The 17,145-nt window shown below is 37.1% G+C and overlaps 1 protein-coding gene across 1 annotated transcript in view; it reads left to right on the plus strand.

Moving 5' to 3' along the window:
- DPP4 (dipeptidyl peptidase 4) overlaps window positions 1–17,145 on the plus strand; it is an 81,391-nt gene that overhangs the window by 18,864 nt on the left and 45,382 nt on the right. Inside the window, exons 3-8 of the mRNA XM_045859078.1 lie at window positions 4,333–4,428; window positions 4,825–4,916; window positions 6,377–6,457; window positions 11,594–11,646; window positions 11,764–11,836; window positions 12,665–12,785. Coding sequence (XP_045715034.1) covers window positions 4,333–4,428; window positions 4,825–4,916; window positions 6,377–6,457; window positions 11,594–11,646; window positions 11,764–11,836; window positions 12,665–12,785 — 516 coding nt within the window. The remainder of the gene's footprint in view (window positions 1–4,332; window positions 4,429–4,824; window positions 4,917–6,376; window positions 6,458–11,593; window positions 11,647–11,763; window positions 11,837–12,664; window positions 12,786–17,145) is intronic.

Raw genomic sequence — 17,145 nt, forward strand, 5'->3', positions numbered from 1 at the left:
GCCATCAGCTGCCCTGTCTCTCATTGATTCCTAAATCTCATTGGTGGTCTGAAACCTCTACCTTTTCAAAGGTGACTTTAGTTTTGGGAAAAGCCAGATGTCACAGGACACTGGATTTAGGCAATAGGGGTGCTGAGTCACCTAGGTGATGTTTCACCAAAAGACTCTGCACAAGTTGTGACGCATGAGTGGGCACATTGTCCTGATGAAGCTGACAATCACCAGTTGCCCATAGCTGTGGCCTTCTGAATTATCTGTATAGTTTCTGTGGAGGAATGTTCAAGCATAACACAAACTTTGATGCAGATTCATTGCTCTACTCACTCAGTCATTTTGAATGCTACAGCCACACAGTACACATGCTCACACAACAGTGTTTAGTGCCCTCACTGACTAGTACAGTAAAGTCATCATTGTTCACATATGTGCATTCCAGTCTACTCTCCTTGGCTGCCTGATTACATCGATGTTGCATAAACTGTTCTCATTATATTAACAATGGCTGGACTTTTTCCAGATAGACCTCGCATATCCTCAACAGTATTTCAGTAGTACTTACTTTATAGCTATTTGATGTATGAAAAAATGATTGGATGAATACAAACAACTGAGGGCATTTAGTGAACAAATCTAGATTTGTAGTTTTGTAGTCTAGTATGTTTCAAACAATGCTTTTTATGGCACAGACTTTACTCTTGTTTGAATGTGGACAAATCCAAGGGCTAGTTTTACTCATTTAGTGTATTTCTGCTCACAAACATAAATATCTTACTAACCTTCAGAGGTAAAATAAAATAAAATGCAGGTCTGATTTGACAAAACAAAAAAAAAGGTTTTTTTTAAACCTCTTCTACTTAATTAACAAGCTAGGCTTTAACAAACTAATGAAGTAATAGAATAAAGTGCAGCAATTTTATTTACTTGTAATTAAAGGTTTTATAGGCAGAATCAAGACTGTGCGATGAGATCCAAAGAAATAAAATCTTAAGAACATGTTTTGGAAGAGGATTCCTGTAAGAATAACCTTTCCATAGGCTGTAAAAAATTAGGAAGAGAACGTACTGCTGGCTTCACAATCCCCAAAGAGTAAACTGCAGTGGTAAGAATGTTATGATGGTAGCTGATTTCGGGAGTGTGTGTTTGAATGCATGTGGGAGAGGTAGAGAATTTGGAAAAAGATTTTAAGGTATTCATCCTCAGTGGAAGATGTAGGATTGAGGAAGAAGAATCACATCATCTTTACTATGCTTGTTGGAAGATATCTTGTGTCAATCAACAAAAACCAAAAACTTTTTTTGTGTGTGCCTACTTACTATGGCATAGAACTGTGCTAGTTGTTAAAGTTGATGAAAAAAAAAACAAAAACAAGGCCCTACATGAGCTAGCTGTATAGATGACATAGTAGCTGTAGGCATGGAAAAACAGTTATCACCAAATCATTGTTATAAGAGCCAAATGAGTAGCACAGGAGCAAAAGTCAGAGAAGGCAGAATTGAAATCTTCATTAAAGAAGTAGAAATTGGAGGGTGGAGGATTGTGGCAGCCAGGGAAGCAGTTGAAGACAGTGCAGGAAAGTGAGTTAGGACAAGGAACAGAGGCAGAAAAGCCTCAGAAGGCCTACTGGGTTCAATAGGCAGGTCAGTGTGACTAAGTAAGAAGGTTCATGCAGCAGAGAGTAGAAATGAGTTTGGAAAGGGAGTCTCATGTTACATTGTGGAGGGCACAAATACCAGGCTGAGGAGTTTGAATCTTCCTGAGGCATTGAGGAGTCACCGAAGAGCTCACCAGGATGAAAGTGGTATTTTACAAAAATCCACTGGTGCAGTGGAGGGATCAGATTGGAGAGAAACTGATGACAGGGGCACCTGGAGAAAAGGTTTCACAGGAAGAATCAAGAGGATTGTTTGGATGGGGTTAACGGTGAAAGAGAAAGACATCAAAAATGATTTTCAGATTTTGAATTTGGGTCACCAGTAAAAGATAAAACCACACAAACTTCCCAGGTAAAGCTAGTTTTGGAAGGAAGACAATTATTTTAGATAAGGTAGGTGTAGGACTACCATGGGACAACTCCACAAAAAAGACTGAACCCAGCTGGCAAATGTGTTTGGGGCATGGTAATAAGTGCAGATTTTGTCATTTATTTAAATGGAAAATGTGCCTTAAACTCCAGAAGTCACATTCTCTGGAGTTCCCTGGAAGGAATAATATGTAAAGAGAAGAGCAGAAAGCTGAAGGCTGAGTATCAAAGCATTTCTGTCTTAGAGATCAATGGAGAAAAATATTGTAGGACTCAAAGTAGATGATGGAAAAATAATGGTCAGTGAGATAGTAGAGCTGAGGTGTCCCAGAACCAAGGCAATGTTTTCATGAAAACTCCCACCAAGTTAAGGAAAAGTGACGACAGAAACAAAGATCCCTGAATTGGTTAATCTGCGTGCCTTAAAGGTCTGTGCATTGTGAGAGGGCTTGAAAGAAGACCTCGGGGCTCAAGAAAGGCCATGTAGCCTTTATAGCTATTGACTGGGAATGCCTCTGGCCCAACTGGTATATGCTATAATTATAAAATACATACAGGATTTCAAAGATTTAGTATTAAAAAAATAAAAAGAATGGAGTTATAGCAGCTCTACCTAATGCATAGAAACAAACACAGAAAGGCTGCCAAAATGAAGAGACAAAGAAATATGACGCAAATGAAAGGACAAATTAAAACTCCAGAAAAAGAACTAAACAAAATGGAGATAAGCAATCTATCAGATACAGAGTTCAAAACACCGGTTATAAGGATGCTTAAGGAACTTAGTGAGGACCTCAAGAGCATAAAAATTATCCAGCCAGAAATGAAATATACTAATTGAAATAAAGAACAATTTACAGGGAAACAATAATAGAGTGGATGAAGCTGAGAATCAACTCAATGATTCGGAACATAAGGGAACAAAAAGCAAGAAATCAGAACAATAAAAAGAAAAAAGGATTAAAAAATGAAGATAGTGTAAGGAACCTTTGGGACAACTTCAAGTGTTCCAACATTCACATCATAAGGGTGCCAGAAGGACAAGAGAAAGGCAAGAAATTGGAAAGGTATTTGAAAAAATAATGAAAGAAAACTTTCCTGATTTGGTGAAGGAAATAGACATGCAAGTCCAGGAAGTCTCAAGTCACAGAGAGTCTCAAACAAGATGGATGCAAAGAGGCCCACTCTAAGATACATTAAAATTAAATGCCAAAGGTGAAAGATAAAGAGAGAACCTTAAAAGCAGCAAGAGAAGTTAGTCACCTACAGGGAGTTCCCATAAGACTGTCAGCTGATTTCTCAAAAGAAACATTGTATACTAGAAGGGATTGGCAAGAAATATTCAAAGTCATGAAAAGCAGGGACCTACAGCCAAGATTGCTCTACCCAGCAAAGATATTGTGTAGAATCAATGGGCTGATAAAGAACTTCCCAGACAAGAAAAAAAATAAAGGAGTTCATCATCATCAAAGCATTATTATATGAAATATTATAGGGACATATTTAAGAAAAAGAAAATCAAAACTATGAACAATAAAATAGCAATAAATACATATTTATCAACAATGGAATCTAAACAACAAACTAAGCAAAAAAAAAAAAAAGAACAGAGACAGAATCATGAATATAGAGGGTGTTTTGATGGTTGCCAGATGGGAGAGGAGTGTGAGGGAATGGGTGAAGAGGTGAGGGTGGTAATAAGAACATAAACAATATCCATGGTAATGTAAAGTACAGTATAGGAAATTAAGTAGCCATATTTGTGACCCATGGACATGAACAATGGTGTGGGGATTGCCTGAGGGAGTGGGAGTTGCAGAGTAGAGGGAGATTAAGGGGGAAAAAATGGAATAACTGTAGTAGTATAATCAATAAAATATAATTTAAAAAAGAATGCTAAAGACCTCAGTATAACATTTAAATATTGATTATACATTGAAATATTTTGATATATTGGGCTAAATAAAATTTGGTATTAAAGTTAATTTCATCTTAAAATTTTTTAAATGTTGCTAACTAGAAAATGTACTTACATTATTTTTTCATTGGATGTCACTGATCTAGACATTTATAATCAAGGTCACTATTATAGCATTAATATACAGCAAAATGCACACACTTACATGTGCTTTAACAGTTAATGCATTTTTACTCCATCCACAATTTGAAATCTTTCAAAGTGTGCTCTGCATTTTGTGAGTGTACTTCTGTACCTTGTAACCAGTGTAGATTGTAGAGATCCATTTGTTTATTTTATGCGAAGCTTTAGTTATTTCATCTTATTGAACATTTGTTTTTTTATCAACCCGCAGGTGACGCTACACCTAATGGTCTCAGAACCTATACTCTAAGTGATTATTTAAAAAGTACTTTCAGAATGAAGTCCTACAACTTGCAGTGGGTTTCAGGTAAGGATTTTTTGGGGGGAGCAGGCAGATTTTTATGCTTTTGTTCATTGTAGTTAGGCTGAGTACCTTTTATGGCACCAAGAAGATACTCTTGTTTTTTGAACCATATGGGAGAGTCTTTTTCTACCTCAGGGTGAAAAAGGACTTAAGTGAGAAAGAAACCTTATTTCTTTGATTATGTACTATAAAAGTTAAATGTGAATTGAAACCTTGACAAAGTATTGGAAAAGTGTACGTATACTAGTATAATATTCATCATTTAATATTTTTCAAACTTACAAGTGCTTATTTAGTACTTGTGCAAACTTAAATCTTAAATTTGATTGCATAATTTTTAGCTTATGGGGATGTTTAATAGCAACTTGCAATATTGATCTGGCTGTTTTCTCTCTTTAGACCACGAATATCTCTACAAACAAGAAAACAATATCTTGCTATTCAATGCCAAACATGGAGACAGCTCTGTTTTGTTGGAGAACAGCACATTTGTATGTTTAATCCCATAATTAAGTCATCCTTTAAGGAAATTCTGGGGACTTTTTCCATACCTTTTAATTCCTGAGTACTATTGTTTCACATTGTTGGACTCTCTCTGCAGCATATGACAGTGGATCTTTCCTCCTTGGAATGTTCCCTGCCTTGGCTACTTTTTAGTCTTCTTTGACAATTCTTCCTCTGCCCATACTCCTAAATGTAAGTGTGCTCAGGGCTAGGTCTTTATTTGTTGGCTTCCCTCCTCGTTTTGCATGCTCTCCTTCAGTAAATTTCATACGTGTCCACATCCCACCTCAACCTCTCTTTCTAACCTTAATTCTCCAGCACACACTTTTTTTTAACACTAACCTTTGCTGAAGATGTACCAGGGGTGTCCAACGTTTTGACATCTCTATGCCACACTGGAAGAAGAGTTGTCTTGGGCCACACACTAAATGCATTGCGAGACATAGTCACACACACAAAATAAATCTCACAATGTTTTAAGTAAATTTATGTTGGACTGCACTCACAGGCATCCTGACCTGCACACAGCCCAGGGGCCACAGGTTGGACACCCCTGAAAATCTTTTTTCTAATTGTTTGCTTCTGCACATGAGTGGTCTGCAAGCATTTAAAACTCTGTATTTCACACTAAACTCATTATTTCTCCTTCACTCTCCTAGAAAATCAAAAGCATCCTATTCCTCTTCCTGAATTTCCAATCTTGGTAAATAGTGCTCTCTTCCAAGTCATGATACCCTTGATTCCTCCATCCTTCCCTACATTTAGCCACTCAACAAATCCTCTGCAATTTCAAGTGTCTCTCAGATTTCCATTTCCACTGTAGAATCCTGGTTCAAGGATTTATTTCATCTTGTCATAGTGAGTATTCTAATTTGTGTAAACTGCCTCCCAACTGCAGACCAGACCACTGCATTGCCCACGTCCGAGGCTGACACAACTCCTCTCATCCCATCTTGGTCACTGTGCCATCAAAACACCTTTGAAAAAGCAGATAAGATTCTATCACACCTATATACAAAAACAGTCATAGTTCTGCTGCTTATATTTAGGTCCCAACTATTTTTCTAAATTTATGTCTTCTCAGCTTATACTTTGATATACCCTATACTGTATTTAGGTTACACCTAGCCTTTAGACAGTCTCTCAATATGCATACACTTTTTGCTCATGCTTTTCCCTCTACTGAGAAAGTTCTTTGTTTCTAATCTCCTCCCTCACAACTGTCTTTCCTTGGTTAAAATGAACACTTCCTTCCCTGTTTCTCTAACCCTGATTACCTTCTACCTTACATCGTGGTCATTTGTGTGGGGGAATGTGCCATTTCTCCTAGATGGTGAGCTCCCAAGGCACAAGCCATATGTCTAGAAGCATACCCTCTATATAGTAAGTGCTCAATAATGGCAGTTAAATGGAATTAATTGTTCTTTTTTTTCTACTTGATTGACAGGAGAAATTTGACTACTCTATAAATGATTATTCAGTATCTCCTGATAGAAATTTTGTCCTCTTAGAATACAACTATGTGAAGGTAAATGAAATGTGTTCTTATTTTGACATTTAAAGAGTCCTATGAATGTATGATTTTATAACTGAATTGAAGGCTATGGATATTTAAGATTGATATCTTGTAGTATAACAGGAACTAAAAACTCATTGATTCAACATCAAAAAGAGAAATGGACATTCTCATTCATCAAAGATAAGTCCAGCAAATGTTTTAACAGAAATTTATTTGAGTGTTTTAAAATACTAAAAAGTGTAAGTAATATTATAATGTAGACACTAAAACAAAATAAGAACTTATAATTTAAAAGTAAATTTACATGTTTGACTTGTACATCCAGTAATATAACCCCTTATTTTAGTTGTCTCAGTTTTCATGTAGTAAAACTCTCAATAAGTATTTGCTTTAAAAAGAATTAAACTTCTCATCCTTCAGAAGAGACACTGTAGAGTGACTCACACAGCCCACTTCCCAGCCTTCTCATTCCACTACATGCAAACCGTTCTAAAGGGGCAGCCTCAGCCCTGTAAGAAACACTCAGCTTCCTCCAGTCACCCAGCCCAACATCAAATTCTCACACATTCGGGAAAGGTTACATTTAATCGCATATCCTCTTTAGGCTTAGGGTGGCTGCAAATCATCACTGCACTTTTACTGCACCTTGTCAGTTATTCATGGATTTGGCAACAGTGTTCGAGTATAGGAAGTTTTGAGATATATAAGAAAAATTAAAAACCTTTAGATATCCTGCACTGAAAAGAATATACAAAGCTGGGGATCCCCACCTCTGCTTTTTCCTAGAGTAAATGATAAATACTATTATAAACACATTATCTCACACACCACTGCTGCTGCACGCAGGGCAAGCAAACCATCCCGTATTCCATTTCCCACTTTGGGACGGTGACTCCCAATCATAATATTTACCCTGGATTCACTGTGCTGGGCTCCATATCCTGGACATGAAGACTAGATGATTGTGTTCTGCTAAATTTATCAACTATGAGCAAATCAGAGTCCTACACCAACTTTAGCACATCTGTTCCCAATTAATGGGTTATTGTTTGTTTAATTCAGTGGTTCTTACTGCTGTCTGTGGCTTAAAATTACTTGAGTTTGAAAAAATGTTCAGTGTCCAAGTCCAATCCTCAGATCAATAAACTGAAGTCTCTAGAGTGAAACCGGCATCACTATTATTTTTTCAAATAGTAGATTATTCTAATTGGCAACCAGGGTTAAGAGCCACTGAATAACAGGTATCCATGTTAAAGGCTAACATATAAAGACTGTGACATTAAGATAGAGATGGAATAGTAAATGCCAGCTCAATTTACTATTCAGCCAAGTTCAGCAAGTGCCATTTGATGTGCAGTAATGGATATATTTCCCTGATGGACCTTAGCTGGACAACAATCATTGGTAATTTGTGTTTGTTGTGGCGCTGAAGTTTACTAGCGTATGTGACTGCTTTTGCTGTTTCACTCTGTCCTTTCCTCCTGCCATCCACGCTTTCCAGGCAGTATCCAAAGAGCTCCCTTTAAAACCTAAATTATATTCTGTTATGCCTGTGCTTAAACCTTCATGGTCATTGACTTCAAATCACCCTCAGAATAAACCTCAAACTCTAACACAGCCTCCTCAGAAGCCTGGGTGAGTGGACCCCATTCTGCATCCCCTGAACCACTCTCTCTGCATTCACCATGGCTAGCCAGTGCTTCTCACCCTTCTGTGTCCCTTAGAATGACCTGGGGAGGTTTTTAAAAATGCAGATCCATGCAGCCTGCCCAACATCAGTTAAGCCAGTATAGCCATGGGTGGCCCAGGCACGGGTAGATTTAAGGGCTCCCAGGTGAGCCAATGATCCGAAGTTAAGAACCTTTAAATGCACAACTTTTTATTTAGTCAAACATCTCTTTCATTTCTTTCTAAGAGCCAAAGCACTTGTCACTGCTTTCTTCTGGAACCTTCTTCCCCCAGTCATCATCTGGCTCTTCTTTTTCAGTAATTCAGGTCCCAGCTTGCTTGGGTCATTTTATCTAACATTACCCTCTGTCACTCCGTTTCCATGCTCTCTTCATAAATTTATTTCAAAGCACTAAATTATAAGACTATTGAAAGTAGTGAACTGTGCCTCCTATTTGACTTCTCAGAGCATCCAATGAAATCTTCCGCTCAACATAAATTTGTTGACTAATCAGTGCTTAAGAAATCCATCCGGAACAACAACAAAAAGAAGTCTAATTTTATTCCATTCCCTTGGAGGTCTGCTACGCAGTTTTCTTCTCTCACATTTCTTTGCATAGCTTCTCTACGGCTGAGTTAGTGCTTCTAGAAAGATGAATTATTCCTTCTAAGTTACTTTTTAGAGTAATGATTACTTCTAAGTGGCTACCAAAAAATGAATGAACACAGTAATAAATAAGTAGCACCCAGCTTGGTGCAGAGGTTCCCCTGGCATCTTTCCAGCACTGCCTGACGCTCTAGAGATGGGAAGAGTAGCGTGGTCTGTCACGTGCTGCCAATTCCAGGAGCTTTGCTAAGCCCTTCATATACGTTCTCATGAACCTGAGATTTTTGTTGTCTTTTTGACATTTTCCTACAGAGAAAATTGAAGCTTAGAAAGAAACTTGTCTGCCATTACACCTCAGAGACTTCTCTTAGTCCATTTGGGCTTGGGTAGCAAAATACCACACTGAGTGGCTTAACCACAGATATTTATTTCTTTCATTCTGGAGGCTGAGAAGTCCAAAATCAAGGTGCCAGCAGATTTAGTGTCCAGCAAGGTCCTATTTCTGGATCATAGCTGGCCATCTTCTCTCTGTGTCCTCACGTGGCAGAAGGGGCAAAGAATCTTTCTGGACTCTCTTTTTTAAGGGAACTAATCCCATTCCTGAGGGCTCCACCATGACCTAGTCACCTCCCAAAGGCCCCACTTCCAAATATCATTACATTGGGGGTTAGGATTTCAGCATGTGATTTCGGGGAGGGAGGCAGAAACATTCAGTCCACATCAAGACTTGAATCCAGGGCAGAAGGCTCCAAAGCTGTACTCTTAAACATGATCCCTCCTGTGTCTGTATGCTTCAGCTTTTCTCTGCCATGATGCCTCGTTCACCTATTTGCCGTGTGGAAATCCTCTGCCACTGAAACAGCCCAAGAATCACCTTTTTCATAGGGCTTTTCCCCTCCCCAGTACCTAACTTATGATTCCTGCCTCACCCCACCCACCTCCATTGTATTCCTTATGATTCTTTTCTTGTATTTACTTGTCCATTTCCCCCCATTCAACTACAAGCTCCTCAAGGAGAAGGAGCCTATCTTAGCTAATAATGCCTCATGGAGGATACTTGCCAATGTTTATATCCTAAGTAGATTGATGAGTCTGTTTCAAAAGATAAAGTGAACATTCCAAACATGCTGGGCTTCTTTTCAAACACTGAGATGGATCTTATCCTGGAATGATCTCAAACCTTCTTAAATATCTCAGTGTTGTTAGCCTGTACCACACCTTTTGGCTTCAGCAGGTATCATACTCCCCCGTTTCCCAGAAACAAGCATAGGGTGTGTCAAAATAATCCAGGATTCAAAAAGAAATGTAGAACTTGCAAAAAGAAGGGACTTAATAAATATTTGTTGACATAAAATGTTGGAGGAGTGATCAATGATAAGAGGAAAATATTCTTCAAGGTTAAGAACCCTGGCTTGTGTCTCATCCCTGTTACTGCACAGTGAGTCCTTGGGTTACCTTATTTCATCTATTTCATCCTTATAGGTAAAATCTATTATTTTAACTGAGTTTCTTCCTTGAATACACACTCTGGGGCTTACACTAGACCAAGTGACCAAGTTCAAGGTATTTAAAGGTAAATAAGACACAATTTCTTTCCTCTAGGACAGGGGTGTCAAACTCATTTTCACCGGAGGCCACATCAGCCTCAAGGTTGCCTTCAAAGGGCCGAATGTAATTTTAGGACTGTATAAATGTAACTACTCCTCAACAGTTAAGTGAGAGCTCGATGCTGCCACCAGGTAGAAACAAGGTGCTGGGCCGGATAAAACAAGGTGGAGGGCTGGATTCGGCCCTCGGGCCTTGTGGTCGCCACCTGTGCTCTAGGAGTATGGTAGGAAAGACAGACATATAGATAAATAATTTCACTTAATTTACCTTTGTATTCACATGTAAATAATGTTTCATAAGTACAAATCTGTAGTCATGTATATTTTTTATCTTTAGTCTTTTTTTGCTTCAGATTTTTTATTTTTTTGTCTCATTTTTAAACTTGTTTTTCAAGGAATTCTCTCATTTTCTTTCATTTAAAATTTATGAGCAAAAAAATGTCTGTAATAAGGTCTTATAACTTTTTAATGTCTGTAGTCTGTTGTGGTATATCATTTTTATTTCTGGTATTAGTCATTCACACCTTTTTTTCCCTCTCACCCCATGTTCACAATTTTTCTAGTCTTCTAAAGAGGAAATTTTTGGCTTTGTTGAATTACCTCTATTGTGTTTTTTTCTATTTGATTACCATTTTTACCTAAAGTAGTATTTTAAATAATAATAATTATTTCTTTTCTTCTGAATTCTTTGGATTTGGTTTGCTTTTTCTTTTTGGGCTTCCTGAGATGCTTGTTTAAAATACTGATGGTATAGATATTTCAATTTTAATATAGCTAGTTGGTTTTCAAAATATCTATACTATTTTATATTTCCATGATTGATGTAGAAAAGTTAACATTTCTCCACAACATCACCAGTAATAGAATTACAGCTATGTCAAAGATTTTGCTAGTAAGGTGGTTGAAAGTGAATATGTGCATTCTTCCTAAACAGGTGAATTTAACATAGTGTGGTTAGTGCTAGGAATAAGGTTTGCAGAGGAAGTGGCGCGTTAGCCCACGATAGTCCTGGGCAGCCTTCTTGGCAGAGGTGATGTCAAAGTTGGGTTATAGATGAAGTCCAGAGGAATTTGTAATAGATAGTCTCTAAGGCTTTTTTTAAATTCTAAAATTATAAGGCTCTAGATAGGGAATATATAAGAAAAGATAACATTCAAGAATTGTAAAATGTTATGTTACTTGGTCTATCATTTTGAGCTCCTATAGCAAGTTGTAGAACTATCAATAATCACAGGTGCCTGAAATGTCTGTTTTCTTTTATAGAAATGGAGGCATTCCTTCACAGCTTCATATGACATTTATGACTTAAATAAAAGGTCAGTGACTTCCTCATAAAATATATCATGCTTTCTAGTGTAATAATTTAAAAACCAAAAAAACCATACTGTGATTTATTCATTTGGTAGTTGTTTCCTTTTATTTTTTTTTTCCAGGCAGCTGATTACAGAAGAAAAAATTCCAAATGACACACAGTTGATCACATGGTCATCAGAGGGTCATAAATTGGTTAGTGAGTTTCTTTTATTGTCAGAAAAATAATGGCTCAAATCTTTTATAGGCAGAAGCTACTAATTCTGATACAGAGCAGATGCTTTGGAAGCCAAAACTTCACTATCAAATATAGTGTTATTGCCTAAAATAATATTTCACTAGTCAAACATAGTAAATATAATTCCTGAATGTCTCTGAACTATCATCAGGGAATTGTTTATTTAATGGGAAAATGTTTATTAAGCTCTTAAATTCTAATTTCTGTTGTACTTAGGGTTTATTTGCTATTATTGTAGTTTGTGGGTTTTTTAATAGTACCTGCTTTCTGCTAGTTCTGTGACCCTCTCTGTGCCACTGTAGATATATCTTCTTGATTTGTAGCTAAGAGAATGTCCAAGGCCAAAAGAATCTAAAGAGGAAGTCAGAATGTTTATCTGTAGTTGAACTTCTCCCTCCAAGCACACAGCGGCACCCCCTCAGTCATCTCCCCCAAGGAACAATGCAAAGTACACATTGTTCTATGGAATCGGTCAGCTTTCCCAGTGTTCTTATGTACTTCAGCATCCAAATAGTGGCGGTTGTGAGTCTCTCCTTTTTAATATATTGAGTGATTTTTTAGGATTAATTGAGGTTATAGCTTGAATACTGATAATTTAATAATATTAGGGGGAAGAAATAAATGACTTTTCATTTTGCACAAATTGAATAACCTAAGGTAATCATTATACTAGTGCACCAATATTGCTTTAGGATAAAAGAGTTGATAACTGTTTTCTTGAACTTCAGGATAAAAATATATCATATCATGTTATTACATTTCAATATTATTTTCAATCTTCCTAGGCATATGTTTGGAAAAATGATATTTATATTAAAAATGAACCAAGTGCATCAAGTCACAGGATCACATGGACTGGGAAAGAAGACATAATAAATAATGGAATAGCTGACTGGGTTTACGAAGGTAGAGACTTTAAAGCATTATTAAATCAGAATACATGTAAGTTTTTAAAAACAGTCAAACATTTCTTTAAAAAGTGAGAAGTTCAAGGTCACTCTTGCATCTTTTAAATGTCATCAAATTGCCTTTAGCACGCACACCACCAGGTATCTTGAAGAGGAAGAATTTCTTAGCAGGAGTTAGTGCTGCTTCTGTCCTCATTGTTTCTCAATGCCCCTATTGTCTTGGGTCTACCGCAACAGAGGGCCTTTCTGTGCAGGCAGCTTTTCTGGGGCATAAAAGCCTGCAGATTATCAGATGTTTCTCTACCCAGGCCTACCTACCCCAGAAGTTACTAAAGAAAGCTAAGTACTCCCACAACATTCCTAAAGATGACAAAAAACTATTTGAAAGTTGCAGAGTAGAAGGGAGGAAAACGCCTGTTTTATAAAGGATCTGTGTTCATTTGAATTTGGACAAATTATAATTTTCTGATTTTAAAGAAGAAAAAAATTTAAAAAGGCTTAAGAAAAAAGTGGATCAAAATACGGCACTAAGATGATTTTTAAAAGAATAATTTTTTTAGGATAGTTTTAGAAAATATAAAAACACTTCAGCCCTGGCTGGTGTGGCTCTGTGGATTGAGTGCTGGCCTTCAAACCAGAAGGTTGCAGGTTCAATTCCAGTCTAGGTCACATGCCTGGGTTGCAGGCTAGGTCCCCAGCACAGGGTGCACAAGAGACAACCACACATTAATGTTTCTCTCCCTCTGTTTCTCCCACCCTTCCACCCTCTAAAAAATAAATAAATAAAATCTTAAAAAACACTGCCAAGACTTAGAAGATATTAGAAAAATAGTTTTCATGTCTATAGTTGTCAAGGTAAAAGGCATTTTGAGACTGTTTCAAACTGTTCACAAAGTTGCCTCATGCTTATTAATGATGACTCCTTATTTCATCCTATTACTTCTTCTTCATAGTTAAAAATTGTTTTTCTTCATAATCTAATTTTAGTTGGCTCCCAATTTAAGTCAAGTTTAATTAAATGAGTAATGTTGTTTTTTTAAAAATTACTTTAAAAAAACAATAAATTCCCATGGCTCAGAAATAAGTGTGTGATTAAAACTTATAATGAAATTTACTGAAACTAGTCACTTAAAAATTGAAAACCATCTTCAAAACTTGATGGACATCACAGCACAGCTTCCAGGGTCCCTGAAGTGAATAGGGTAGTGCCTCTTCCCAAAGTTATAACCTGACCATTTCTCAGGAACAGCTAGGTGTAAGGTAAGGACCCCCTAACACTGAAGTCTTCTCTAAGGTAGATAATTGTTAGAAGGATCTCATTTTGCCTGTTCATGACTAAACTATTCACAATCAGAAGAATGATGAATGACTTCACATTCCAATGTAGACCTGTCTCTAAAAATGACACTTTGGTCCCTATAGGGAAATTTCTATAGTTGCTTTTGTAAATATACAAATGAGCCATACTTAGAAAAGAACACACCAGTTTCTCCACGTATCAGATCCACCCTATCCACTGCAGCCACGAAGAGCTGTTGGACTCAGAAGAGAATATATTTTGAGAGTCTGTAGGTTCAGAACTAAGAGAACAAACAAAGCTGCGAGGTTCAGACAGGTCCATGGACCACACTAGGGACACTCCCAGAGGGGCCTCTACTCTGGAATTTGTGCCCTCCATCTCACCCAATGTCCCCAAATAGCTTTCTCTCTTTGTGTCTTTGTTTTCACTTTGTCTTATTTTGTGATATTCTAATGGATTACTCTAATTGATTACTTTTAGCTAATATGTATTTTTAAATGATAATACTTGATGTTTTAGTATAAAGCTAATTATATGATTTCACGCTTGAGTATGAATGTAATTAGCCTAACTCAGAGCTGAAAACAAGAATTTTGGTGAGAACAAGTATGAGAAGGTGTGGAGAAGGAAATAATTTTGGAAGATGGAACACTCTTTACCCCTCTGAAGTAGCAGTGTTGACATTGGGGGTGTGGGTAATTCAGTGCAATTCAAATTGAATGCCAAGCACCTGTGAGGTGCTGTGCCAGGCATTAGGAACACAGGGACAAATGCTACTCAACTGCTGCTCTCAGGACATTCAGACCAGAGAGGGAGACAAAGATGCCAACAAATAATTGTCAGGAAGCAAGTTAAGTGTCCTATTTGGGGGAGGACACAAAGTCCAGGGTCATAAGGAAGGTCAGGGTGGTGGGATGAGAGAGATCACAGGATCGTTCAGAGTACGGGGAGAGGGGTTGCTACAGACTCCTGTACTCAGACAGCTTGCTATCAGGAAGGGCTGAAAATTTTTTCTTTCCTTTTCTTTTTTCTGTTCTCCCTACCCATGATCTCTTCATTCTCAGGACTTTCAGTTTGACCAGAACTAGTTTGTTGTTTTTTTTTTTAGTTGAAATAAATTTTATATTTTTTATTATAGTTGACACACAATATTATGTTAGTTTCAGGTGTACAACCAAGTGATTAGATATTATATAACTTACTAAGTGATCATCTCTCTAAATCTCACACCCATCTGATACTATACATAGTTACTACAATATTATTAACTATATTCCCTATGCTGTACTTGTCATCCACATGACTATTCTGTAACTATCAATTTGTACTTAATCCCTTCACCTTTTTCAGCCATCCCCCAACTCCTCTCCCATCTGGCAACATCAAACTGTTCTCTGTACCTATGAATCTGTTTTTGTTCTGCTTGTTTATTTATTTTGTAGATTTTATTTTTGATAGGTATGTATTTATTGCCATTTTATTATTTTGATCTTTTTTCTTATTCTTCTTAAAGAATACCCTTTAACATTTCATATAATACCAGTTTGGTGGTGAACTCCTTAAGCTTTTTCTTGTCTGGGAAGCTCTTTATATCTCTTACAATTCTTTTTTTCCCCAGAGACTTTCTAGAGTAATTCTTTTTTTTTTAAACTAGGTTTCAAGTGTACAATTCTATAATATATCATCTGTATATTGTACTGTGTTTTCACCACCCAACGTCAAAACTCCTTTCATTACCATTTATCCCACATTGACCCTCTTCTATCTACCCCCACCTCCCTGTCCCTCTAATAATCACCATACTGTTATCTCTATGAGGTTTTTTTTTCCTTTCCTTAATCCCTTCACCTTTTTCACCCAGGTCTACAACTCCCTTCCTTTCTGACAGCTGTCATTCTGTTCCCTCTATTTATGAAACTGTTTATATTTTCTTTGTTAATTTATTTCATTCATTCAATTCTACATATGAGTGAAATCACATGGTATTTGTCTTTCTCTGACTGGTTTATTTCACTTAGCATAATATCTCTAGGTCCATCTATACTGTCACAAAAAGGTAAGATTTTCTTATTTACTGCTGAGTAGTATTCCATTGTATAAGTGTAATACACTTACACAATGCTTTTACACTTACAACTTTTTTATCCACTCATCTACTGATGGGCACTTGAGCTGCTTCCAAATCTTTGCTATCATGAATAACACTGCAGTGAATATAGGGGTGCATTTACTCTTTCAAATCAGTGTTTTGTGTTTCTTTAGATAAATTCCCAGGAGTGGAAGTGCAGGGTCATAAGGCAGTTCAATTTTTTTTATCTTTTTAAGGAAACTCTATACTGTTTTCCAAAGTGGCTGAACCAATCTGCATTCCCACCAACAGTGCCAACAGGGAATGAGGGGTCCCTTTTCTCTATATCTTCACCATCAATTGTTGTTTGTTGTCCTTCAATTCTAAATGATAACCTTGTTGGGTGGAGTAATCTTGATTGTAGGTCATCGCTTTTCACCATTTTTAATATTTCTTGCCAGTCCCTTCTGGCTTGCAAATGTTGTGTTGAGAAATCAGCTGAGAGTCTAATAGGAGCTCCCTTGTAGGTAACTTACTGCTTTTCTCTTGCTGCTTTTAAGCTTCTCTCTTTGTCTTTAACCTTAGGCACTTTAATTATGATGTGTCTTGGAGTGGGCCTCTTTGGGTTCATCTTGTTTGGGACTGTTTGTGCTTCCTGGACTTGTAAGTCTATTTCCCTCACTGAGGTTAGGGATATTTACTGCCATTATTTTTTCACATAGCATTTCAATTTCTTGCTCTCTCTTCTCCTGACAACCCCATATGCAAATATTAATACAGTTGAAGTTATCCCAGAGGTTCCTTATACTGTCTTCATTTGGGAGGATTCTTTTTTCTTCTTGCTGTTCCAATTGGGTATTTTCTGCTTCCTTATGTTCCAAATCTCTGATTTGGTCCTCTGCTTCATCTACTCCACTGTTTATTCTCTGTAATGTATTCTTCATTTCAGTTAATGTATACTTTATTTCTCACTTTTAAAATGTTTTCTAG

The sequence above is a fragment of the Phyllostomus hastatus genome, unplaced genomic scaffold (genome assembly GCF_019186645.2).
Source record: "Phyllostomus hastatus isolate PE091 unplaced genomic scaffold, TTU_PhHast_1.1 phas_contig_1, whole genome shotgun sequence".
NCBI lineage: Eukaryota > Metazoa > Chordata > Mammalia > Chiroptera > Phyllostomidae > Phyllostomus > Phyllostomus hastatus.